Here is a 14,847-nt window from a genome sequence, read left to right on the forward strand (position 1 = left end):
GGAGAGGGGCACCTGGCTGGCTCAGTTGGAAGAGCACGTGACTCTTGATCTTGGGGTCCTGAGTTTGAGCCCCATGTTGGGTGTAGAGATTACTTAAATAAATAAAACTTAAAAAAAAATTACATTGAGAGAACAGGCATAAACCAGTCTGTTGCAGGCAAACCAAGACAGTTGGTCACTTCATATATATCCTACCTTTTGGGGGCAGCAGAGGATTAAATGAAATAATCCATCTACAGTTCTTAACACAATGTCTGCAAATTGTAAGCTCAGTGAATGCTTGTTGTTATTATTAAGCTCTGTGCTCTTTAACTTCCTCACTCCTCAAATTGAGATAATAGTACTATCTCACTGGGTTGTTGTGAGACATAAATGAGATCACGTATACGTAAAGTGTTTAACATAGTGATTGACATATAGAAAGTATTTAATAAATGTTAGTTGCTGTGATTTTTATGTTTATTATTACTAATCTTAGACTGTCTTGAATTGCTGAACTTAATTATTTGTCCCATGTAAGTTTTTGGTTCAGACTCACCTCAAGTAGTAAATTTTTTGTGTGCTTTAGGGTGATCGCGTGATTCTTGGTGGAGACCATTATTTTAGATTTAATCATCCAGTAGAAGTCCAGAAAGGAAAAAGACCATCCGGTAGAGATATTCTTATAATCGAGGGTCCAAAAGACTTTGAATTTGCAAAAAATGAGTTGCTCATGGCACAAAGATCACAGTAAGTATTTTTGTTGATATGAAATAGTAAGAACATGAGAGAGGTCTACAAGAGAGAGTTAATCATATTGTGCTAGTCTCTGGCAGTTAATTCTTTGGGTGCTAATTTCTAGTGACATGATCTTTTCCCTTGGTACATTCATTGATTTAGCAGACGTTTATTGAGCAGATATTATGTATCTATCACTATACTAGAAATACAAAGAATACCTGAAATTTAGCTACTATACTGGAGGAATTTATCATCTCATGGGGCTGACACATAATTGTGACAGGGTGCCATGACAGAGTCCTGCACTGTGTGCAGTTTATGGAGTGAGGGGTGACTCCTAGTCCTGGCCAGGAATCAGCAAAGTTTTCTAGGGGACAAGAAGACATCCCCTGGAATGGGGTCCCTAGAGACCGTTGGAAGTTAGCCAGCGGGATGGGGGAGTGTAACCTTTTTGTTTTCTTTGCCCCATCTTTAGCTCATGCAATATTGTAGGATTTCTGATTTAAGCAGTATCCTTGTAAACTAATAGGTAAAGTATACATAAATAAATACTAAAGCGTTAGGACTTTATCTTAAAGGATATGGAATCATTAACGATATTAGGCAGACAAGAGAGAGACCTGACAGAATCACAGTTTTAGAGCTCACCTTGACCTAAGTCTGGAAAACCAATTAGAGGCAGAGCAAGTATAGCTTGCAATGCTGTTCAGAGATTGTTGAAGTAAGAGAAGTACAGTGTGGTTGAGTCAGAGAGAGTATTAAGGAGAAAGAATCAACCACACTTGATGACCAGAGAGGATGAAGGGAGGAGGAATCAGAATGACTAGTATGGACTGGGCTAATCCTACCTTATCTTTTAAAAAGTCTGAACTTGCTTTTGCTCTTTTTAAAAAAAAATTGTGGTACAATATATGTTACATAATATTCACTATTTTAACCATTTTAAAATATACATTTCAAGGGCATTAAGTATATTGACAGTGTGTACAACCATCAAACTATTCATCTCCAGAACTTTTTTCATCATCCCAAACTGAAACTCTGTCCCCATTAAACTGTGACTCCCCGGGTGCCTGGGTGGCTCAGTTGGTTAAGCGACTGCCTTCAGCTCAGGTCATGATCCCACGGTCCTGGGATCGAGTCCTGCATCGGGCTCCCTGCTCTGCGGGGAGCTTGCTTCTCCCTCTCCCACTCCCCCTGCTTGTGTTCCCTCTCTTGCTGTGTCTCTCTCTGTCAAATAAATAAATAAAATCTTTAAACAAACAAACAAACAAAACTGTGACTCCCCATTGTCCCCCTCAACCCCACCCCCTGCCTGTTCCCCCCAGGCCCTGGTCACCACTAACCTTCTTTCTTTTGATATTCTTTTTTTCAGTGAAATTGGGAATGGAAATTTCTATACAGTGTAGTTGCTAAAACATTGATTTTATTTTTTTAATTTTTATTAAAGATTTTATTTATTTGAGAGAGAGAGAGAGCGACAGAAATAGCGCGAGAGAGGACAAGCAGGAAGGAGAGGGAGAAGAAGGCTCCCCACTGAGCAGGGAGCTCAACATGGGGCTTGATCCCAGGACCCTGGGATCATGACCTGAGCCAAAGCAGATGCTTAACTGACTGAGCCACCCAGGTGCCCCTAGAGCAATGATTTTATTGAGAAGAAACAAGCTTTTAGTTTTTTATACTCCTTGATGCTTTTCCCTTATATATTGAAAGATGACAAACCTAATTTAATGTTTTAACTTACCAAAATGTCAAATTATTATAGATGGTTGAAAATATACAATCTATTTTATCAGCTCTCATAACATTTTTAGAGTTATTTCAATGTTTTCCCTAACATATGACCTAAACATGAATTAAAAGTTATTGATATATGAAATACAATTTTTGTTCTAACCATTGTTAAACATAAAATACCCTTATTTGGGGGCATCTGGGTGGCTTAATTGGTTAAGCGTCCTACTCTTGATTTCAACTCAGGTCATGACCTCAGGGTTATGAGATTGAGCCCCGTTTTGGGCTCTGCCTCAGTTGGAGTCTGCTTGATATTCTCTCTCACCCTCTCCCTCAGCCCCTACCGCACTATGTGCATGCATGCGCACACACGTGCATGCATGTGCTCTCTCTCAAAAAAAAAAATTATCGTTATTGTGTTTTTTGTAATGTTAACTATAATGTTTACTGCAATGTTCACTATGACATAATATTTTTATATAACTTATTTTCTTTAAGATTAGAAAAATATAGGGACACCTGGGTGGCTTGGTTGGTTGGGCATCTGCCTTTGGCTCAGGTCGTGGTCTCCCAGTCCTGGGATTGAGCCCCGCATTGGGCTCCCTGCTTCTTGGGGAGACTGCATCTCCCTCTCTCTCTGCCCCTCCGCCCTGCTTGCGCTCTTTCTCTCGCTCTATCTCAAATAAATGGATAAAATCTTAAAAAAAAAAAAAGGATTAGAAAAATATATTTACTTAAATATCAGGCATCTGCTATAGTAACTAAGAAATAAGCAAATTTTCATCCTTTTATACTGTTTTGCATAAGCCATTCTAAAAGCAATAAAAATTTAAGAACACTGTTGACAGTGTCAGAAATTAAATGTTGGGTTTTAAATTTTTGTTTAATGAAAACATTTTAATATGATTAAGAACTACTATGGTATATAAAGGATTCTTGACAATGTATCCTGTGAATATTTTGCTACTTTGTAGACTTGAAGCAGAAATAAAAGAGGCACAATTGAGAGCAAAGGAAGAAATGATGCAAGGAATCCAAATTGCAAAAGAAATGGCTCAGCAAGAGCTTTCTTCTCAAAAAGCTGCATATGAAAGCAAAATAAAAGCATTGGAAGCAGAACTGGTAAAAGGGAGAATTGGTTTTTTCTTTCTCTGCTCGTGCACCCTAAGTGATATATTGCCTGTAAAATTGAGTATATCCCTAGAAGGAAACTGGGGGAATATCAAAGACTAGAGAGTCAAAGCCAAGTGAGTCTTGGCCCTCTTTAATTTTACTTTAGGAAGCAAGTTAGTAGTAGACAAATAGCTGTTGGAAGAAGAAGAAAAATAGAGAAGCTTCTGTCCTCCACTTACATGAGCCCATGGCTCTCTGGTTTCCTGGTCATCTTGCATTCCCACAACCCGTTTTAGAGGAACGTGCTCTAGAAGGTTTGACTAGTGATACTTATTTTTTTTTTTTTAAAGATTTTATTTATTTATTTGAGAGAGAGAATGAGATAGAGAGAGCATGAGAGGGAGGAGGGTCAGAGGGAGAAGCAGGCTCCTCGCTGAGCAGGGAGCCCGATGTGGGACTCGATCCCAGGACTCCAGGATCATGACCTGAGCCGAAGGCAGTTGCTTAACCAACTGAGCCACCCAGGCGCCCAGTGATACTTATTTTAAGTTATATTAGTCAAGCTGAATGAGGTAGAAAAACTACAGGGCAACTTTTCTATTGATGAGTCAATTTCTTATACACTGATTAAAGAAATGGACTCTTGTACATTTTTTATATTGTTTTTGAAAAAAACTAGTGTGTTTTTGCCCATTACTTTTCATTATTGTTCTTTAAAGAAGGAAGAGGCTCAAAGGAAGAAAATGCAGGAAATAAATAACCAAAAGGCTAACGACAAAATTGAGGAATTAGAAAAGGCAAAACAGCGACTTGAACAGGAAATCTATGTCAACAAAAAGCGATTAGAAATGGAGACTTTGGCTGCAAAACAGGTAATTTCATTTTGTAAATAGTTGGCTCTGAGCAACAGCAGGATTTTTTTTTTTTTTAAGAACTCATGGTACCTAGGAGGAGATGGCCGAATCCGGGTCTCCTGATGAGAAGGGCTCTTCTTTTTTTTTTCTTTTTTTGGGGGAGTTAAGATCATTTTATTTATTTTATTTATTTTTTTACGAGAAGGGCTCTTCTTGCCTGAGAGCTTACAACCTGGTAATGCTCCCAGCGCTGCTCACACATCATCACACAAACATTTTGAAAGGGACAGAGCTTATTTTGAGCTGGTTCCATTACAGTTTTCTCCTCGTATGCCTCCACAAGTATCCTGTGATCCATCAGGCCAAATAATGTAAATGAATGAAATGGTGCTAGGGTACAATGTGTAGAAGGAAGAAAGGCACAGCTCTTATACTGGGTCACATCCTCATGTCAGAATGAAGCATTATCCATCCATGGAAAGTGTGACCAGCAGTCTCCTTGCCTCAGTGACTCCTAAGAGAACTCAGAGTAGGGTGTTCGTTACCCCAGTCTTATGAGCTCAGGCCTTGAAACTTTCATCATCTCAGTGAGGGCAGAGTCATGTTTCAGGGGCTGACTCATATTAATCAAGTTCTGAAGACTGAAGTATAAAACCAGATTGTCAGTATTTTAATATCTTGAGTTACCTTTTTAACAACCTTCTTGGGTATTCTTTCTTCTTATATTAGTGGTTGTTAAAATATGGTCTTTAGTCCAGCAACATCAATCAGCATTACTGTTAGAAATGCAGTCTTAGGCCGCAGAACTCCTAAGTCAGAAACTCTGGAGTTGGGGCCCAGATCTATTCTGACAAGTCTTGCATGGGATTTTGACAAATGCTAAAGTTTGAGCAGCACTGTTTTCATCTCTACTTTGATTCCTTATATCTTAATCTCAAAGTTTTGTCCTTGAATAGCAATTTTATTTCTCTTTTTCCCAAGTTTTGTAGTGAGAGTGGGGGTAGAAGAAAATACCCCTAGTAACCCCAAAGTTCTTATACTATAATATGGTGATAATATGCAACAAGTTAATTCTAGGACACAAAGTAGCTAGTGAACCACCTGAGAGAGTTTTAGAAGAAAAAACAGAGCTGTTTAAATCTTGAAAACAGTAATTATAAATGGGCTGTTATAAGGTCTCTTTGTGGCAAATAAGGTTTTTGTGGTGTCTTTTAAATTTAACTTTATTTGGTCAACAAATGTTCTTGAATGTGGGCTCTTTTGAGCAGTTTTTTCTCTCTCTCTCCCTTTTTTTTTCCCTAAAGGTTTTTTTACTTCCTGTCAATGGGAAGAATAAGATTAATTTATGTCATCAAAAATTCCTAATGATTTTGTTATGGCGTCAAATTTTATAAAGATATTTTATAAATCACTTTTTAAAGGCCTTGTATGCTTAATAAAAACGTGTACTGTAAAATGAAGTTTAAGTATGCTGTGTTACCATTATCAATTATAATTTCTCTCTTTGTATATTTTCATGTATGTGTCTATATGAATAAATATCAATTAGGCTTTAGAAGACCATAGCATCCGCCATGCAAGAATTCTGGAAGCTTTAGAAACTGAGAAGCAAAAAATTGCTAAAGAAGTACAAATACTACAGCAAAATCAAAGTAATAGAGATAAAACTTTTTTAAGTGAGTATATGATGATTTTAGCAGGCATTTTCTAAAGTTTTGTGTATGTTATTTCTTATGATATAATTACTAAAATGTTAGCGTTGGTTGCCTTTATATATTAAAAATGGTTTATTCTGGATGTTGCTGACCTTTTTGGATCTAAATAAATTTGTATGCCTGATTGTTTCAGAATATTCAGTTTTTAGAATATTTAGTTACATAAGCAAATAGTAAATAAAATTTCAAGTGATACTTTAATGTGTAACATGTTTTTAAAAATGCAGTCTCTTATTCTAATATTTTAGGTCTTACATCTAGATTGGACTAAATCATTGGGTACTTCATCTTCTTTTTCACTTAGATGTTATTTTTTGTGTATAATTCTATATTGCTGTATAGAACATGGCATGTTTTTAATGACTTTTTCTCATTATGGAAAATTTCAAACAAACTCTAAAAGTAAAGAGGTTACTACAACAGACTCTTATATACTTATCATCCAACTTCAGCAATTTCTAACACATGTTCGGTCTTGTTCTGGCTGTACCCAGCCCCCTCGCCTCCCTGGACTGTTGTGGAGCAAATCCAAGACATCATATCATTTGATCTGTAAATACTTCACTGTATCTCTGCATTGGATAAGGACTCTCTTTTCTGTCTTTCTCTGTCACTCTTTAAGCATAACCATGATATTTTTATCAAACCTAAAAATATGAATAATAATTTCTTATACTCATCAGATTTCTAGCCTACATTCAATTTTCCCATACATTTTTTTTTATATCTTGTTTGTTTGAGTCAGGATACAAACATGATCCACACATTATGTTTGGTAGATATGCCTTGTAAGTCTTATTTTATTTTTTTATTATTATTTTTAAAGATTTATTTATTTATTTTAGAGAGAGAGGGAGAGTGCCTGCGTGAGCAGGGATGGGGGGGTGGGGCAGAGGGAGAGAGAGAGAATCTCAAGCAGACTCGGAGCTGAACACAGAGCCTGACTCGTGGCTCGATCTCAGGACCCTGAGATCACAACCTGAGCCGAAAGCAAGAGTCAGACACGCTTAACCAACTGAGTAACCCAGGTGCCCCTAAGTCTCTTTATATTTATTTTTCATTTTTATTAAGTAGGCTCCACGTCCAAAGTGGGGCTTGAACTCACTTGAGATTAAGAGTCACATGCTCTACCTACTGTGCCAGCCAGGCAGCCCCATTTTTATTAAAAATATTTATTTATTTATTTATTTATTTATTTATTCATTTATTTATTTTAGAGAGTGAGCAAGAGCACAAGTGGGTGGGGGAGGGGCAGAGGGAAAGAAGGCCCAAGCAGACTCCCTGCTGAGCACAGAGCCCAAAGTGACATCCCATGACCCATGAGATCACCACCTGAGCCAAAACCAAGAGTGGGATGCTTAACAGACTGAGTGACCCAGGTGCCCCTTTTTAAGTCTCTTAATCCATAAATTTGCCTTTCTTATCTCTCTCCTTCCTCTTGTAATTTGCTTATTGAAGAAATCAGGTTATTTATCCTGTAGTTTCCCACATTCTGGATCTTGCTGTTGTATCTACATGGTGTTGCTTAACAGGTTCCTCTGCCCCTATATTCCCTATAAAATGGTAGAGCTATTTCTTCAGGCCTGTCAGATTCTGATTCAAATTTTTAGCAAGAATACTTTGTAGTTGTATTGTATTGTATAACTTCTATTTTTAAATAAATCTGAAACTATTAATGCTTGTTATATCTGTTGTAAGAAGTAAATAAATACATTTACTAATACATCTTTTTATTCTTCTTAGAGCCTAAAAACAGGGTCTTGCAATGAATACTTGTTTTTTTAAGCATGTGTATAATGAATTTTATCCTTTCAAAAAAGTGTTCTGATGGAAAATTGGTGATAAATTTGGGTGATATAGAAAATATTTATGATAAAATTTTAATTTTAAATTAGGAAAATGGAATTGTGGCCAAATTATTTCCCATTTTTGTTTTGATGTCCTGAAATATGTGTTTGTTTGTTTTAATTTTCAGGCAAAATAAAAAAGGATTGTGGTTCTATATAAGTAAGGCTGTAGTATGCTTTACCCAATACTTTAAACAAATTAGAAATTAAGAAAAAAATTAATCAGAAAAAAATATTTAAAGATATTAGGAGACAAAGCATTGTCTTTGGCATTTCCTCTCTTACAAAATCCTTTCTGTATCAACTTTCTACATCACTTTCAGTTTCTTTACTGTGTCTCCACAGGTGAAAGACATCATTTTCTATGAAGAATATTTTATGTCAGGCTTGAGGAGAAGCCACTCAAATATTGCCCTTACTTTCTGCAATAGTTAAAACCATTTATTTAAAATCAATATTTTTTTTTTTCAGGAGTTGTTCTGCCTAGTGATATAAGTCAGGGCTCATAGATGGTTTTTGAATCATCTCTGTGTGTTTTCTACTAGTTCAGACCAATTGGAGCTCCATGAAACTCTCAATGATGATTCAGGAAGCCAATGCCATCAGCAGCAAATTTAAAAAATGTTATGTTTTTGGCAGGTGAGCAATTTATTAGCCTAATTATAAAGTAATTCTTTGTTTTAAACTAACTGACCTTCATATGATTGCTTTCTAAATTTAATTTCTGCAAGGACATAGTATCTATATTGCCTGTCTAGGAGAGAACAGTGTCAGAATTCCCAGTGACACATTTTGACTCCCCTTTAGAGCTCACTCTGGAGTAAAAGACTTTCAACAATTAACATACCATACTAAATATACGAAGTATGTTTATAAAATAAGTAATTTTATAAACAGAATAATTTTAGGTGTTTTAGGAATTTACTTCTTTTTAAAAAAGATTTTATTTATTTATTTGACAGAGAGAGACACAGTGAGAGAGGGAACACAAGCAGGGGGAATGGGAGAGGGAGAAGCAGGCTTCCCGCGGAGCAGGGAGCCCGATGTGGGGCTCGATCCCAGGACCCTGGGATCACAACCTGAGCCGAAGGCAGATGCTTAACGACTGAGCCATCCAGGCGCCCCTACTTAGCTTCTTTTGAGTTGCAAGTTTACTAGTATTACATGTTTGGAAGGAAATATACCTAATTAGAATTTGATTTTTAAAATTTTTATATAAGAAATTATTTTTATATAGTATATGCTAGACATGATTTTTCATTGTAATAAAAATGCTTAACAATGGAAAGATTTAATCAGTGGACTGAATTTTTATGGAAGTTATTTTAATTCAGAAAACTCTTATAAATGGGTATGTATGTTTTAGGATAAGCATTTTTCTTTGGTTTTTCTTTCAGACATGACGTATCAGATAAAGGAAGTAGTTCTGACACTTCTGTTCGTGTTCGTAACCTACAACTAGGGATCTCAACTTTCTGGAGTCTGGAAAAGTTTGAATCTAAGCTTGCAGCAATGAAAGAACTTTATGAGGTTTGGAATATTATTAAAATCTCTGTAAATTTTTGAAATAAAAAATATAAAAGTGACGTGTTCTCAGTAAAGAAAATTTGGCAAATAAAGGAAAAGGCAATTTATATTACCCAAACCAACCAATATTAACAATTATGTATGTTTACTTTACTTTTGCCTGTAGATGGGGTTTTATTGATTAATATAGTTATACCTGTAATAGAGAAATTTAGTGCTGAATCTGTTCACAGTTATAATTGTGTGTTTTCAAGATTTTAGATTTAAGCTTAAGAGAAGAAGAAATTTGATAGATATAAAGCACTTTGCATCATTTGTAATTATCTTCAGTGCCTATAATGTGCATTTTTACATAATTACATTTCCCCATTGCTGTGCTTTTCGGTGTTACCAGTTGTTTGCTATTTTAATAGAACTAAAAATATCCTTACACATATTAGTTTTTAGTATCTTCTTCCTTGTTTTCTCTTTTCTAAAATGGTACCCCAAAATATGATTTTTTATTACATTTTGATGCTCAATAACAATTACTTGTCAGAAATATTGCCATTTACCAATGTTACCAGTTTGTTTTAATTTATGTATTAATAATTAGTGAATCTGAGGATTTGACTCTTTGTTTCTTTATAGGTAAAGTATGTGTTCATGTCCTTTGAATTTTACTCACACTTTTGAAATATGGGTAATGAACTAATATGTCTACAAAAGTTCTAACATATTTTGATAGTAAACCTTTATTTTATATTTATAATAATTTTTTTCCTGATTACACTTTTTTCTTGGTTTTATTTTGTTATACAGGCATTTTAAATCTGGTATATTTGAATCTTTCTATTAATCTGGAGATCTTCTTACTGAAATATAGTCCATTTCTCTGTTTACTTTTAATTTTTTGTAAACATTTACCTCTGTGAGTCACATAGAATTTGTTATAGTATATTGTGAGAGGTATGGATGTAAAAGTAATTTTTCTCCATATGATTATTTTAGTATCCCTAAAGCATTTAATAAATAGTTGTAATATGTATTAAATTGTTGCTACTATTTGTTAAATATCTCACCTTTATATAATGTGACTCTATATAGAATTATATTCTATACTACTTAGATATAACAATAATGGAGATATATGTAAAAGCTTACACAGGATGCTGTCAAATTATATCCTTAATGTTTGATTCGTGTAATGGAAAAATGAAAAAAAACTAGTTAACTCAATCTAGAAAATAACAAAATAAAACAAAGGAAAGCAAATGAAGGAATGATTAAAAATAAAAGCAATCATTGACAAATTAGAAATTAAACTCAAGCTCTGGTTCTTTAAAAAGATGAACATGTGATTTTAGGAATGGGCAATGGCATTTATACAAAGATAACAAAAGCATTTAAAAATTATTTTACATGTAAAACTTTACGCTAATAAATTTTATAATTTTCTAGAAAGAAAAGACTTCCTAGAAAAAGATCAGTTACGAAATTTAGCTTAATGGATGAATAACCATGCAATAAATTGAAAAGTTTGTCAACAAATTAGTCTCAAAAAGAAAAACAAAAACTGTAAAGAAAAGGTGTGGCTCCCAATCAGTTTTATGGGGAAGGTTTTGGTTTTTTTTTAAGATTTTATTTATTTATTTGACAGAAAGTTACCCAGCGAGAGAGGGAACACAAGCAGGGGGAGTGGGAGAGGGAGAAGCAGGCTTCCCGCCGAGCAGGGAGCCCGATGTGAGACTCGATCCCAGGACCCCGGGATCATGACCCGAGCCAAAGGCAGATGTTTAATGACTGAGCCACCCAGGTGCCCCATGGGGAAGCTTTTTTAAACCACTGAAGAACAGGGGTGCCTGGCTGGCTCAGTCGGTAGAGGATGTGACTATTGATCTCAGGGTCATGAGTTCAAGCCCCATTTGGGTGTAGAGCGTACTTAAAAAAATAAATAAGTAAATAAGAGAACAGATAAATATGATTGTGTTTCAACTATTCTGGAACATAGCAAAGGATATAAAGTATCACAGTTATGATGCTAACCTAACCAATTAAAATCAAACCAAACAAAAACCACAAAAACTGAAAAGATGATTCATAAGAGAATTACAAACCAATCTTCATATGAACATAGCTATAAAAATCCTGAATAAAATGTCAGTAAATCAGGGGTGCCTGGGTGGTGCAATTGGTTAAGTGTCTGACTCTTGGTTTTGGCTCAGGTCCTGATCTCAGGGTTGTGAGATCAAGCCCTGTGTCGGGCTCCGTGCTCAGCTCAGAGTCTGCTTGGGATTCTCTTTCTCCCTCTCTCTCTGTCCCTCCCCCCTGCATGAACTCTCTCTCTCGCCAATAAATACATAAATCTTAAAAAAAGAAAGGAAGGAAGAAAGAAAGGTCAGTAAATCAAACCCAAAGATATACTCAAAGAATACTTATACCATGATCAAGTAGGGTTAATTCCAGGAATGCAAGGTATATTATTCATAACAGGAAATCCAAAAAGACTGAAAGGAACTGAGTGTTTATCTCTAAATGATGGGTTTGTGAGTGGTTACACTTTTGTGTGTTTATACGTGTTAATAATTTCCAAATTTCCTACAATGAATGTGGATTGCTTGTGTAATTAGAGCAACAAAAAAACTGTATTGAAGTCATTTGATCATTCTTGCCTTATCATATACATTAAAATGTGGTAGGTGACTTAACCATTATTATCTTACTTCCTACTTTCAACTCTTGCAATATTCTTTGATTATTTTTCTATATAATTATACTATTTCAAATCAAGCTCTGTATGTATAGTATTTTGCTAGAACTATAATTAATATTACTTCAAATACTTAAAATTCAGATTATTATCATGATTAATATATTCGACCAGGGAGTGATTGAATCTTAATGTTGTCAGATTATTCTTTTCTTTTTCTTTTTTTTAATTTAATTTTATTATGTTATGTTTGTCACCATATATTGCATCATTAGTTTTTGATGTAGTATTCAATGATTCATTGTTTGCGTATAACACCCAGTGCTCCATTCAGTACATGCCCTCCTTAATACCCATCACCAGGCTAACACATTGCCCAACCCCCCTTCTTTTATTTTTCTACTGAGGATTTATCTTTTCTGTTTTTACTGTCTTCTATATCCCAAGTTTATGTTTTTTAATCATTTAATGATTTCTGTGCTTTTATTAGTAGAGCTCTTTCAATACAATTTCTAGCATCATGTGCTTGATTTTTTGTTTTGTCAGGAATGTGATATTTTTAAGATTTATTTATTAGAGAGTGCGAGTGGGGGGAGGGGCAGAGGGAGAGGAAGAGAGAGAATCTCAAACAGACTCCCTGCTGAGTGCAGAGCCCAATGCGGCGCTCAATCTCAGGTCTCTGAGATCATGACCTGAGCTGAAATGAAGAGTCGGATGCTTAACTGACTGAGCCACCCAGGCACCCCAAAATGTGATATTTTTAGACTTCTGCCAGACAACCTGTAATTTTGCTAATTTTTTAATTTTAAATGTAACAAATTTAAATTTTTGTTTTCTCTTAATTGCTAAACATGTTTTAAAAGATTTTATTTATTTGAGAGAGAGAGAGAACATGAGCTGGAGGAGGGACAGAGGGAGAGGGAGAAGCAGACTCTCCGCTGAGCGGGGAGTCCAGTGCAGGGCTCAATCCCAGGACCCCAGGATCATGACCTGAGCTGGAGGCAGACGCTTAACCAACTGCGCCACCCAGGTGCCCCAGTTGCTAAACATTTTTTAACCCAAATTAATAGAAACCATATATTTTATTTTTCTTAGAGTAATAATAGTAACAAGAGTGAAGATGTCTTTTGTGATCCTGAAGATGAATGGGAACCTGACATTACAAATGCACCAGTTTCTTCTTTTTCTAGAAGGAGGTAAAGACATTTTGTTATTGTTGTTTTTGTTCTGGGTATACATATATATATATCATTTCCTTATTTTAAAAGAACTATCTATTGTCATAATGGATATGTCTGTGCAGGGAACCCAGTAATATAAGAGAAATAGTATGTTACTGATCAAATTACAGCACTTGGGGCATTAAATTGTTTATATCAGTCAGTTAGAATAGGAACAAAAATGGTCAGCATCTCACCATATAAGTCTTAAGAGCGACTTAGAATAGCATAAATCTAATTTCCTATAAAAATGAATAGTTTTTATTACTTTTAAATTACCCTTTTTCAAGAACTTGGCATATTCTATGATATTTTATTGTAAGTTATAGAACTTCAAATGCTGTCAAGTTAGCACCACAGAAGAATAAATCATGATGATAGAGAACTTCTGTATATGACAAATGCTGCTTATTAACTAAAAGCATAAAAGACTTCCACAGTGAATAGATGCTTTTCAAGGAAAAACTAGTTCCGTTTAGACCTCAGATGCTTAGATTACAGAGGGGCAAAATGGTATAATAGAAAGGCCTTGGTCTTGGAACCAATTTAGCTGCTTAGTTTGGTTTTTAAACAAAGACTTCTTTTTAAATAAATACTTCTTCATTTGGTTTTGAAACAAGACTACTGTCTGCTATTTCTTGAGGATACAAAGATGAATAAAAAATACTCTCTGTCCTGAAGACCAGGAATTGAAGAAACTAGAAGAACAGTTGATAAAGACCCAAAATCAGGTCAGGCAGAAGGACTGGAGAGGAAAGTCTGGTTTTATACATATTCAAGAGGAAGAATCAATAAGGACTTGGCTAGCTGTGGAGTTGAGGGTGATAAAGGGCTCAAGGGTGAATCCCTGTCTAACAAGGGTGACTGGCTAAGGGAAGGTGGTGTTCCCTGATGTGAAGGGTCAGATGAGTTTATTTTTGAACACGATGAGCTTGAGATTCCCAGGGAACATCCAAGTGCATATATTCAGGTCTAGAACTTGGAAGGAGGGATTTGGGATATTTCAGGATGTAAGAGTCAGTGGCATTCATCCATCCAACAGAAGCATCATCATTATCAAGAACATTGACTGGGTGCTTGCTAAGTATTATCTCATGTAGTTCTTACACAAAACTATGAGGTTAGTGCTGTCATTACCCACCTTTTACAGATGAAGGGGCTGAAGATTTAAAGAGGTTATAAGTTGTCCAAATTCACAGAGCTGATAAAGGAAGAGCTGGTACTCAAATCCAGGATTGAGTGACTCCAAAGGGCCTGATTTTCTTGACTGCTACGCCATATTGCATCTCTGTTGCATCAAAACAGAATCTTTCTGGTTAAATCTCTCTCTCTCTCTTTTTTTTTAACTTCATCACCTTAAGCTGCAGCTCAGAATTCATTGGGTTTCCAGACCTTTTTGGGCCTTTCTTGTTTTTGACTATGCTTATT

The 14,847-nt window shown here is 35.5% G+C and overlaps 1 protein-coding gene across 1 annotated transcript in view; it reads left to right on the forward strand.

Annotated features, from left to right (window-relative positions):
* KIF14 (kinesin family member 14) overlaps positions 1-14,847 on the forward strand; it is a 54,877-nt gene that overhangs the window by 20,892 nt on the left and 19,138 nt on the right. The window contains exons 15-21 of the mRNA XM_035010373.1: positions 569-729; positions 3,429-3,576; positions 4,287-4,439; positions 5,971-6,097; positions 8,529-8,622; positions 9,381-9,513; positions 13,295-13,395. Coding sequence (XP_034866264.1) covers positions 569-729; positions 3,429-3,576; positions 4,287-4,439; positions 5,971-6,097; positions 8,529-8,622; positions 9,381-9,513; positions 13,295-13,395 — 917 coding nt within the window. The remainder of the gene's footprint in view (positions 1-568; positions 730-3,428; positions 3,577-4,286; positions 4,440-5,970; positions 6,098-8,528; positions 8,623-9,380; positions 9,514-13,294; positions 13,396-14,847) is intronic.

The sequence above is a fragment of the Mirounga leonina genome, unplaced genomic scaffold, assembly GCF_011800145.1.
Source record: "Mirounga leonina isolate KUSES-001 unplaced genomic scaffold, KU_Mleo_1.0 Mir_154, whole genome shotgun sequence".
In the NCBI taxonomy this organism is placed as follows: Eukaryota; Metazoa; Chordata; class Mammalia; order Carnivora; family Phocidae; genus Mirounga; species Mirounga leonina.